The sequence below is a fragment of the Gastrolobium bilobum genome, unplaced genomic scaffold, assembly GCF_033153095.1.
Source record: "Gastrolobium bilobum isolate Gb01-03AN ecotype WA unplaced genomic scaffold, APGP_CSIRO_Gbil_v1 utg31211, whole genome shotgun sequence".
NCBI lineage: Eukaryota > Viridiplantae > Streptophyta > Magnoliopsida > Fabales > Fabaceae > Gastrolobium > Gastrolobium bilobum.
The window spans coordinates 140,862-153,887 of NW_026897142.1; the positions used below are offsets into that span (position 1 = coordinate 140,862).

A 13,026-nucleotide genomic window follows, 5' to 3' on the forward strand; every position below is an offset into this window, starting at 1 on the left:
GTATAAAAGGTGCTACAAGAGGAGAAGGGATAAAAGAAAAAGTGAAAATGTGCGAAGGGAATGGTGTTAATATATTGACCACCTCTCAAAACTCAATTACGTCCATCATTGACCTAAACTCATTTATTGGGTGAAATAACACTAGTTGGGTCAAACAACCCTTTAAGTTAGTTTATTTAGTGAATGAAATAATTGTCAACTATGTCATGCACATTGTGCACAATATTTGGATATAGTTTGAGATTTGTTGCTTATGGAAAGTTAATAAGAAAAATTTAAATACAGATTTCACATAGGTGATGGTTAGCCGGTGACGATGGTAATGGAGGCTAGTGCTAGCAACGATAATGGGGGCCAATAATGATGTGCTAGTTCGTACTGTGAAGGGTCCAGTCCTTGGTCGATTGTGGGACCACATTGAACTTTATTCGGTGGGTGAGCAGCTTGCACTCAGGTTGAGCTTTCCACGAAGGAAAAGGAGGTTGGAGGTGGGGTCGTTGGCTTTTAATCGGTGGGTTGACTCCTCCTTTTGGTTATCCATCTGCCACGTCCAACATCTCCTAACTTGGTAATAAATCTGCTGGTGGGGTTACTTATTTCTTACTTCGAACATTTACTTCGGTTGGTGACTATTTATTGCATCCTTGGTGGTCTGTATTTATTTGTTCTTTTGTTCTCCCTGAAATGGGGAAGAACAAAAAGAAAAAGCTAAGTCCCATTGTGCAGGGTGTCGTTACAGCTGCTGAGGATGTGGTGGTTAGCCCCACATTACAGGTACCAAGCTCTTCGAATGTCTTGCCAGTTGCAGCCCAAGTGTTCGATGAAAGTCCCAAGCTAGAAGACTGTTTTAAATCTGATGCTTCTTCAAAGGATTTGAACTCCAATGATGTGAGTCCTAGCCCCCAACAAGCAGTAGCTTCTGAGCCTTCTGTGACGCTAGGAGTGGAGGATTCCATTACTGAAGAAATGGAGGGCAACTTTAATGGAACTGGTGAATCCGAAATTCAGCAACCAGTTCTACCAGCAGCTCCATGGGCCAATCTGTTCAAAGATAATAGATCAGAGGAGAAAGGCCACCAGTGGAGCGATGACATTGGACCTTCAACTGCAGATGACAAGGTCATACTCGAATTTGGAGATGTCCAGGCCATTGATGTACCATCGGCTTCTGTTTGATTGGATATATAGCTGGAAAATTTCCAGGCCTTAAAGCGTTGCTCAATGTCTGTAGGAGATGGGGAGTCAAGTATTCTTATTCTCCTCACTCTAGTGGCTGGTTAATATTCAGATTTACAACCGAAGAGGATTTGAACAAGGTTCTTCAAGCTGGGCCTTATTTTGTGTTTAAGAGCCCTTTACTACTTAAATCAATGCCCCCTTTCTTCCATTTTGGTGATGAGGAGCTTAGTAGAATTCCCATTTGGATCAAGCTTAGGAACCTACCTTTGGAGCTTTGGAGCAAAAAGGCGCTTGGCAAGATCCTTTGCAAGATAGGGAAGCCCTTGAGAACTGACCATCTCACTGCCACTAGAGGTTCAATTTCTTTTGCTCGTGCCTTAGTGGAGGTTGATGCTTCCAAAGATTTAACTCATGTGGTGCTAATCCAACTGCCAGATGGTAATGAGCTTAAACAACCGGTGGAGTTTTGAGAATGAACCAACTTTCTGTTCCTACTGCAAGACTATATGACATGAAGTGGGTTCTTGTACTTATGCACCCAAAACAAAAAATTCGGTGGAGGCACCTATTGAAACATAACACGCAGTAGCTTCTCAGTTAGATGTCTAGCAACCTGAAGGCATTTTGGACCATTCAAAATCAGATGCTCTGAAGGTGGGGGATGGCTTTACTGTAGTCTCTTCTAAATCAAAAAGGAAGAAGCTAAGAACCAACCTGAGGAAGCTGTACACATCCAAGCTATCGGGTAGGCCCTTCAAGACAACTAAAAAGGTGATGCAGGTCCTCTCTTTGCCTAGTACTACTGACATTCCCTCTGCTACGCTTACTGGTACATCTGGGAATTTGAAATCATCAATAGCACCTTCGAACATTGCTGATTGATCATCTAGCAGAAATATGGCAGCAGCTCCTAATGACTCCGTTTCCAAGTCAAAGCTGTCTGGGAGTATTGCGCTTACTGAGAAGTTAAAGCTACCTGTATCTCTTGCGAAGAGTGCTACCACCTCCCCTCATGCTAATAAAACCCACCATTTGGGTGCAGCTCTTGACAGTGGACATGCTGTAAAGGCGCATGCTTCTAAGGTGAAGAAGCTTAAGCCAAAGATTTTTGGCAGCAACAAGGATAGCAACAGCAGCTCTCATGCCTTCATGATAGTGAACAGAGGACCTAAAACCAATACTTTTTCTGGTGTGGGGGATCCGTTCCCTTCTCCATCTTTATGATCATCTCTTCTTGGAACATTAGGGGCTTCAATATGCCCCTAAAGCATCGTATGATGCAGAATTTTATTACTTCCAAAGGGATAGATATCATGGCCATCTTGGAATCTAAGCTTGATATTGCTGCTGTAAATAACATTATGCATAGGAAATTCGAAGATTGGAAATTTGCTCATAATCTGGGTTCCCACAATGCTGGCAGAATTGTTTTACTATGGAATGCTAACAAGTCCAAGTTAGTTGTGTTATCTTGTACAGCACATACCATCCATTGCTCTTGTGTATGCAATGATTCCAACATAGAGTTTCTTGTCACCTTTACATACGGTCTTCATTCAATCTCTGCCCGTAAAGCTATGTGGGCTACATTGGTGAGTCTAGCTCCTTCAAGTGACATCCCGTGGCTAATAATGGGGGACTTCAACAACATCACCTCTCCTCTTGATCGGATTCATGGTGCGGATGTGTCGGCCTATGAGATTAAGGATTTTAATGATTGCTGTACTGAGCTGGCCTTGTCCAACCTCAATGCTCATGGATCATTTTTCACTTGGTCTAATGGGAGGATTTGGAGCAAAATAGACATAGCTGTGTGCAATCTTAGCTGGAACGCTAATTTCATCAACTCTACCTGTGAGATTACGGGGTTCCAATCCGTGTCTGACCATGCGGCCTTGATCATTAATACCAATGCTAATTGTGGGAAAGCCAAGCAGCCCTTCCGTTTCAACAATGCCATTGCGGCACTCCCCCAATTTTTGGAGGTTGTTTCATCAGGTTGGGACAAGCAATTCAGGGGCTGTAAAATGTGGATGGTGTGTAAGAAGCTTAAAGAGCTTAAGGGTCCTATTAAGTCTCTTGCAAACTTGGAGATTAAAGGGTTGTCTTTAAGGATTGACAAAGCTGAGTTGGAGTATAATAATGTTCTCCTTGCTCTCCAACAGGTCCCCAATGACCCGAACCTATTATGCTTGGCAGATACAAGCAGGCATCAGATCATGAATTTGCGCAAGGCTGAGCATTTCCAAACTGCTCAAATTATGAAAAATAGGTATCTTATCCAGGCTGACCGTTGCACAGCCTTCTTCCATGCGTACATTAAGAGGACTAGCCATGCTCGGTTCATTGCAGCCATTACTCTTCAGAATGGCCAGTCCACGTCTTCTCAGCCTCAAATAGTCGAGGCTTTTGTTAGCTACTTCAGTGAGTTGTTCCATGTTATTGATACTGATTGTCTCCTTTTTCAGCCATTTGTGAAGCAGGTCCAAAGGTTCCAAGCTCTTGTTATAACAGCCTACTAGCTCCGGTTTCTAAAGTGGATGTGTGGAATATTTTATCTTCTATGGATGATAATAAGTCTCCTGGTCCAGATGGCTACAGCTCCAGGTTCTTCAAAAAAGCTTGAAGCATTGTGGGGGATGATATTTATGATGTTGTGAATGAATTCTTTGTGTCTGGGAAGTTACTCAAGCAAATTAACCATGCTTTCATTGTTCTCATTCCCAAGACTGACCAGGCTAGTCAGGTGAAGCATTTTAGGCCGATATCTTGCTGCAATATCTTGTATAAGATTATTTCCAAGATTCTTGCCTCCCGTATTGCTCCTGTTCTAGGATTGATTATTGGCCCTTTTCAGTCTGCTTTTTTGAAGAACAGGAACATGATTGATAATATCTTCCTCATCCAGGAGCTGTTGAGAAAGTATTCCAGGAAAAGGATTTCTCCCTGTTGCCTTCTGAAAGTTGATCTCCATAAAGCATATGACTTCGTTTCTTGGAAATTCCTCAATTGGATGCTCATATCAATTGGGTTTCCTCCTAGATTCAGCGATTGGATAATAGAGTGTGTAACTACTACTTCGTTCAGTGTGGTAGTTAACGGGGCAATCCATGGTCACTTTAAAGGTGGTAGGGGGCTGAGACAGGGTGATCCCCTCTCACCTTATCTGTTTGTTCTTTGTCTGGAGTACTTATCTAGAGATCTCAGTGGCCTTAGAGATAATATAATCTTTCAGTTTCATCCTGCCTGTTGTGATCTGAATATTTCCCACTTAGCTTTTGCGGATGATATTATGCTATTATCCAGGGGAGATGTGCCTTCTATTACCACTTTATACTCTAGGCTTTCTCACTTTTGTGCTGTATCGGGTCTTTCTATCAGTTCTGATAAGTCAGCTATTTACTCTGCCGGCATGGATCTTGATTCTTTATCGGAGGTGCAGCGTCTCACTGGGTTTGAGTTGGGAGCTTTCCCGTTCAGGTATCTTGGCGTGCCTCTGCTCTCTTCTAGATTAAATGTCATTCACTATGATCCACTTTTATCTCGGATTTTGGGCCTTGTGCAAAGTTGGAATAGGAAGACTCTGTCTTATGCTGGGAAGCTTGAGCTCATCAGAGCCGTCATCCAGGGCATTACTAATTTTTGGATGGGTATTTTTCCTCTCCCAGTCTCTGTTATAAATCGGATCAATGCTATCTGCCGGAATTTCTTGTGGGGAAAACCGAACAATTGTATGTCTAAGCTGCTGGTTGCCTGGGTGGATATTTGTTCTCCTAAGCATGGAGGAGGCCTTGGTCTCTTCAGCCTTAAGGAGTGGAATCTTGCATTGCTTACTAGGACTTTATGGGACATCCATACCCAAAAAAGATTCTTTATGGATTAAATGGGTACACAACCAGTATCTTCAGGGGGGAAATATCTGGGACCACGCTCCATCTTCTGCGGATTCACCTTTGTTCAAGAAAATAATTCTGATTAGGAATATTATCTTGGACCGTGAGCAACATAAGGATGGGGCGCTGCATGTTCTCGGGTCCTGGGCGCATAACAGTACCATTGATGCTAGTAAAGCTTATGCATATTTCAGATTGCCTAAGCCGAATGTTTATTGGCATAAGGTAGTTTGGAACACAGCTCTCCCCCCCAAAGCTGCGTTCATCTTTTGGTTAGCCATGAAGGGCAAGCTACTTACTTTGGACATAGCTCCTTTCTTGGAGATGGATCCGGTTTGCCCCCTGTGCAGCACGGTTGAGGAATCACATGCTCACTTGTTTTTTCTTTGCCCCACAGTCATCCGCGTTTGGAAGGAGGTGCGCGATTGGTCTCCTATTACGCGGAGCTTTGTCTCTCTTCAGGGGAGTGTCAGCCATCTTGTTCGCGCGAGAGCTCTCTCTGGCACCTTGGGGAAGACTCGTTGCCTTGTGATAGCACTGACAGTTTATTGTGTCTGGTTGGCTAGAAATAAGCTAATTTTTGATTATGTTCCCTTTTTGGTTGATGATGTTACTAACAAGATTAAATTTCTTGTTTATAGACACGCTCATCTTTCTCATTTGTATTAGGCACATGCTCATAGTGGACTAGCTTTGGCTCTTGCACTGAGTGCATATGTCTTATTTTGATTTTGAGGGGTATGCCCCGTCTATTTTGTATATCTCTTTGGGTTAATATATATTTACATTTTTCCCAAAAAAAATAATGATGTGCTAGTTGGTGGTGGTTGTTGGGTGGCGGCTAGTGGCAATAGTGAGGTTAACTCTCACATTCTGAGGGCTTTAAGATGCAAATGACTATGTCTAGGAGAAGAGTTTCTTATCATATCCATTTGAATCCTAACCTAAGGTTCTCCTATTATAGTTTATCAAGCAACATGTAGGAAAAATGAATCAACAAATTAAGTTTGTCATATCTTGTTGGATAACCATATAATGAAAATAGGAGTTGAACATAGATCACATAATATGAAATAAGAGACAACAACCACTACATCAATGACCCATTTGAGATACTTTTTTTTGGTATATTGGTCAGGGTAAAAACCCCAGCAGGCTAAGGAGAAGAAAAACAACGAGTGTTACCAACACCACCTATATCAGCTAAGTACAATAATAAAATACCCGAGGGGATGGGGGAGACAGAAAAGAGCAGAAGTCTTCATGTGCCAGATTAACCAAAGGTAAATTTGATAGCCAATCCGCACAGCAGTTTCCTTCTCTATACATATGCTTTATCTTCACTGACCACTTCCTGTTTATCCATGCCCATATGCGAGTAACAAAATTGTTGGGAACTTGGTTCCCTTAAACTCGGCTAAGAAGCCTTTGTAAAAGTCAAACGTCGAGCTAGGAGCTCGGCTCTTCAATTAGGCGTCAGCTTGAATCACCAGGGTGGCCAATGCAGCGAGAAAATGAAAAAACACATAGGAGAGAGAAAGAGAAGAACACAACAAAATTTAACGTTGAAAAACCTTCTCCACTGAGAAGAAGTGAAAACTCACGGGACACTAGTCCATAATCAAACTTCCACTATGAAAATAATGAGTTAAAAAAAAATCAAGCATCATCAACAATGGTGGTAGACTCAAACTTCACCTACAATGGTGTTTTTTCTCAAACTTCCCTAAGGAGTTATAACACTCAAGCTTCTCCCTCGAGGTGCTCTCAAAATCAAATCTTTGAGTTTTTCACTCAAAACCCTCAAATCTCACAAGTTAACCTTTTTCTTTCTTTTTGTCTAACCTACCTCCATTCCAAAACTAATGTATTTATAGGGAAATAAAAAGGTTTAGGATTTTAGGATTTCTTAGATCCTCATGGGCTTTGAGCTTAGCATTAAGGAGGAAGCCCAAGAAAAATGATACTCACAGGATAGCTCGCCCCTTTTGGGGAGCCATGTGACTGCCGTTGTCGAGTCACTTTCTATAATCACCTTCCTCCAACCTTCTTCTCGAGCCAATTGAATTTCCTGTAATATACCACACAATTCCCTTTAAAATACCTTTTAAATAATTTTTTATTCATTTATTTTAATCCTTATTGAAGGTGCATTGCACTTGAAATCTTTGATTAAAAAAATATTTTTTATTATTTCAACCAATAATTACGGTTTCATTTGAATAATCTCAAATGAATTATAATTTATAAATTTTAATATATTGTAGGTTGCAAAATAGGTCTAATATGTCGGTTTGGCCTGTTTAACCCGTCATTTATCCCTTAACTCACTTTAACCCACCTTGCTTAAGTACGGGTCAAAATAGATACAACCCGCGACAGGTAATGGTGTAAATAGGTTAGGTCGGCCTTCAGCCTAACCTATATTAGGTCAGACTTGGCCTATTACAAATAATCAAATAGAATAGGTCAAGACTTTTAAAAAAACTTATTTAGAAAGCAGGTCATAGACCTTTTTGTACATCTTGGGCTTATAAGCCTAATGACTGACCTATATCATATTATTTGTTTGAAATAAAAAAAAATATTATTTTTATAATTTTGAATAGTTAAGTAATATTATTTTAGTTTATTTTTTAATTATTGAATGTTTATTAGGCTTAAACAAGCTGACAAGCCTAGGCTAAGACTTTTATTTTTTAAATATAGGCCAGACTTGTAATTTGAGCCTATATAGGCTAACCAGTCAAGACAGGTCTAAGGTTTTTTACACAAATTTGACCTATTTAAGTCAAAGTCTAACTTAGCCTAACCTATTTACATCCCTAGCGGTAGGACAAGTTAACCACCCAAGTTGATTTTTTTTTTTTTAAATATTAATTAATATTTTTTTTATATATTTTTTATCTTCATTTGATACCTTTTACATGTATCAGAAGTATGACTTTTGAAAAAAAATTCACTTTATTATTATGTTGGCGGGGTGGGATGGGGTAGGTTGAAAATTTTAACCCACTTTTAAAAGCAGGACGGGTCGGGTCGTGTTTCCCGCTTTGCCACCTCTATGTAAAGTAATGTATAAAAATTCTATAATATTTAAAATTAACTTTCAATTATAAAATTCTTTTTCCCCTTAATCTTTAAACCTACTTTAGAAAAAATGGTTTATATTATTATATAGGACTTAATATTTCTCCCGTTATTGAAAATAACTTATCTTTAGTGAATATAAATTGATGTCGTTTTAAGATTTAAAAAAGATAATTTTATAATTCTAATTCATTATGGTGTTATATTAGTCTTTATTATTAATTTTTTTATTTTAAGTTCATAAAAAATATTAAACCCTATTTTATATATGAGGTCGCATTTTCTCCTACTATAGAAATGGAAAATTTTCTACGAATGATACAACCAAGTGGGATCCATTGAATAAAGTGGTTGGCAGGTATTTCGATCTTTATAGAGGAGAAAATTTGGTTTTCCTATAATACCAGACTTATGTGTATTTGTGACATATATATTAGATGAAAAGTTAGATAAATTTTTGAGTTATTACGTTTAATATTCTAACAAACACTTTTATAGTTGAATTTGAATGTGGCAATATCAAAAGACCATTCATTAGCTTAATAGTATAAATATAAATAATTATTCACAAAATTAACACACACACATATATAAACATATATTTAATGCATCGTATTTTTTTTTTTTGTAATAATGCATCGTATTTAATCTCAATAATACTATAACTATACCAACAATAATTTGGTAAAGAATACGAAAAGCCAACTACTCACTGGGTTGGAAACAACTAATCATAAACAACACTAAAATGATGATATATTGCGAAATATTGAATGATTATTTCTTTTAATAGAATAATTAATAAGAATAAAGATTTTTTTTTTTTTGGTAAATAATAAAGAATTTTTTTTAGTTCAATCGAAACTCTACTTCAGATATAAAGTTTTGTACGTGTGGGCGTAGTGAGTACTTGACTGTCCTAAAAGTAAATATAAGAAGATGAGTTTGTTATATAAAGACGAGTTTGTTAGATAGTAAATATAAGAAGAAAAAAGTTTAATATAAAAATTAAAATTGAAAGTGATTAAAATTTATTTATTTTTTAAATAAAAAAAGAGGTGCTAATTAACGGTGAAATATTTTGTATTAACGAAAAAGAAATACAATAAAAAATCGTGGCTAGCCAAATTAGCCACGTTCACACTATAATTAATCATAGCATTGCAATAACTTGGCCACGTTAATTATCTCATTTGGCTACTGCTTTCATGAACGTCGAAATTTTTTTTCAGCCACAATATATCCTTATTTAGAAACTAAAATGACGTCGCTATTTGTGTGTATTATATTTGAAAAGAATAAAAGAATATGCCTACTAAAATTCATATATGAGAACATTGGGTTCCTTCTGATAACCGTAGTGACTTTTTCTCTATGGATCTTCACCTATGAATTCAGACAAATCTAGGATTAAAAGGTCCGTTTCAAACTGATCGAACTTGGCCTTTGTATTTTGGGGTGATAGCTTGGTGTTTGTGAGGAGAAAGAAATAAGGCGATCTTTGATCAAACTAGTACCTCAAAGTATGGTCTCATTAGGCGCATTACCTACACTTGTGATAATATTCAATTGGCTAATGAAACCCTTATTAAGATTGGTCATCAGGAACTTAGAAGAGAGGAACGTCTTATTACTGGAATTTCCCCTTTTGAGGGTTATGTTAAACTTAATATGGATGGTTCCAGCATAGACAACGGGCAAATGACTCCATGTGGTGGAGTCATAAGGGATGCTGCTGGGAACTGGTTAACTGGTTTTACAAAATTCCTTGGGAGTGGTACTTCTACTTTAGCGGAAATTTGGGGGTTCTTGACAGGTATGGATCTGGCTTGGCATAAGGGATTTAGGAGAGTCTTTGTGGAGGGTGACTCCAAAGTGGCTTTGTAATTTATAAGAAAAGGGTGTGACGTAAGTCATCCTCTTTCTGCTTTAATCATCCGAGCTCGTAGCATGCTTCAAAGAGACTGGATTATTCAGCTTAGTCATACTTATACAGAAGACAATTTTGTTGCTGATTGGCTTGCTACTCATGCACCTCATCAGGATGGACAGCTGATTGTGTTGGATGTCCCTCCAACGGTTTGTTTGGAATTGCTTCGTAATGACTTGAGAGGAGTTAGTCTCCCAAGATTGTGCTCAATATAGGGCTTTTTTTTATGTTGTTTTAGTTTTCATTGTATTTCCAAAAAAAAATCATATATGATAATATGAATTATTAGGATATTATATTTGTTCTAATAAATTTTTGAAAAATGTTGACATGATCACTTAACTTGAATGATCCAATTATAATTGAACTGGATATGTTAAGATTTGATTTACCCGACACAACATAACCTAATTCAATTTCTAATTTTATCCAAAGCTAGCCGAACCTAATCCTTGTGAGTTGTGACCCCTAAATAGGTTTAGTGGTTCTTTAGGTTTTATTTAGCGAGATGTCTTGACTTATTTAATTGTAAAGATAAGCACAAGAACGTAAGGAACTTACTTTTGTACACAACAAAACATTCCTTTTAAATTTTAAAAGATGAAAAAATCTTTAATAAATTTTAAAATTAGATTGATAATGTGCTAATAACATGGGACCTAACAAATACTTTTTTTTTTTTTTTTTAATAAGGAACAATTTGAGCAATAACAAACTCTATATCAATTGTTCCCCAAAGAAGCTGGTTATCGGTCAACTATAGTTGACAAGATTTTCATTGGACGATACGTAAATTCAGATTTTGAATTTGACAATGTTTTCCTTAAAATTGGTCACCTCTTATTTTAGTATTATTATTATTATTTTTGATACAATATTATTCGGTCTTATAGTTCTTCAATTCTTAACAATAGAAACTAGTTGGGGATGATTGATTACAAAGGAACACAAAATTAAAAGAAAGAAAGGATAGAATAATTGGACTTGTGAGCATTTATATATGCAAATATCACAAGCACAACTTGTTAATTGGTCAAAGACAGATGCACGAATAAACGAATATGAGAAATTGTACCAAAAAGAGACAAAGCAAAATCAAAAGCAGCCTCAAGCTGGACCAGCTGTGGCGGTGGTGGGGTCAGCACTACACACAAAGAACACAGAATACTTATCTGTACCACTCACTACACACAAAGAAGAAAGAACACAGAATACTTATCTGTACTAGCCATGTGCAAGGGTTTAGCACACAGGTTGTACTAAAAAAAAGACATCACAAAAACCTAACACTACAAAGGGAAACTGGGTCCCAAAGCATGTTCCTACAATTATTTTTTTATGGTTAATATTATCCTTGTTTAGTTTGGTTAGGTCGGCTAATTGTTCTTGCTAAATTGATATAGTTGGTGGCAAGGAAAAAGATATAAAATGGGAAGTTGCTGACAATATCTTAGTTGGGAATTCATATATATATATATATATATATTTTTTTTTTTTTTGTAAATTGGGAATTCATATTTTAGGTGGTAAAGAAAAGTCGTGTTTTTATTCTTAGAATTGGTTTAATTTATAGGAACCCAAATGATTTTTTTCATGTGAGGTTTAAGTTCTATTTTTGTTAGAAACAATTTCCTTTAAAAATTGTTGATATAACGTCAATGATTGAAGGCGTCTTTTTTTTTTCTTTTTTCTTGTTGGTAGAAGGCGTCTTTTAAATTAAAATAATTGAAGGCGTCTTCAACTGGTGTTTCCATTATTCAGGCAACTGAAATTTAATTAGTTTGATTGAGTTGGTTTATTTTTATTTTAGTGTAAATTAATTGAATTAATAATGTTTTTTTATTAATTTATACATTTTATATTATATATTGGGGTAGTAAAGTAAAATAATTAATTCTAAGTAAAGTTAAAACTCCTATAATGTATTATGTTAAAAACCAATTTAATCAATAATAAATTGACAATATCATATATTATTTAAAGAGCATTAAACCAAGCTATTTGACAGATTAATTTCCTTTTATAATATACTAAAATAACAATATCAAACTGTCAATATATTCGAATTCAACTTAATATGACAAAAAGTAAAAAATTATCACGAAAAATTTATATAGTACAAAACAAAGGGAGTGGATTCACTTACTACCAAAAAAGTTTACAATTTTTACAACCAATTTAATCATCGTTAATTTTCATTTATTTAACGGTTATAATTTATTGGAAATTAATAAATGTGACACAATAAATGTTATTAATTTATAATCGTTAGATTGACAGAAATCAACGGTAATTAAATTGACTGTAAGAGTTGTAAACTTTTTCGGTGATAAGTGGATCTGTTCCCCAAAAGAGAAAACAAAGATAAAATTATTATTATTCACACTTTTTTTTAGTACATTATTATTAACACTTAGCATATAAAGAACCAATGAAACAAAAAGAGGAATATCCCTTTTCTAAATTCCGAAACTGTTCCTACAACGTGCAAGGCAACTGAAAAGAGAAAAAGCCAGTTTTGTTACGTTACTGTCTCTATCATAAATGACGAAATCCTCCTCTAAAATTAATTTCATGAAATTAACTTACATCAATATAACTCTAATAAGTAATAATCATATCTATTATTACTTTTTGTAATTAATTTTAAATTATTAAATAGAAGTTAATCAATGATAAATAATGAATATAACATTAAAAATTAATCATTTTCCTTGAGATATTAGTATCCAATATTCACTATTTAATAACATACTTAAAATACAAATATGAAAAATTTGATATTAGGTGAAACTGTGAAAGTAAAATAGGTGGTGAATAAATATAAAGAAATAATGTTTGTCATTTTATATTACGTGAGACTCATATTTTTTTCTTACTATTTTATTCATATAGTTCCATACATTTTTGTATGTGGAGAAAATATGAGAAATA

The 13,026-nt window shown here is 35.9% G+C and overlaps 1 protein-coding gene across 1 annotated transcript; it reads left to right on the forward strand.

The window, feature by feature from the left end:
- The first annotated feature begins 2,492 nt into the window (after nucleotides 1-2,492).
- LOC133304483 (uncharacterized) lies at nucleotides 2,493-10,049 on the forward strand. The gene is made up of 4 exons (XM_061504523.1): nucleotides 2,493-3,662; nucleotides 3,863-5,002; nucleotides 5,088-5,629; nucleotides 9,701-10,049. The coding sequence occupies exons 1-4, from the start codon at nucleotides 2,493-2,495 to the stop codon at nucleotides 10,047-10,049; spliced, it is 3,201 nt and encodes a 1,066-aa protein (XP_061360507.1).
- The last annotated feature ends 2,977 nt before the right edge of the window (nucleotides 10,050-13,026 follow it).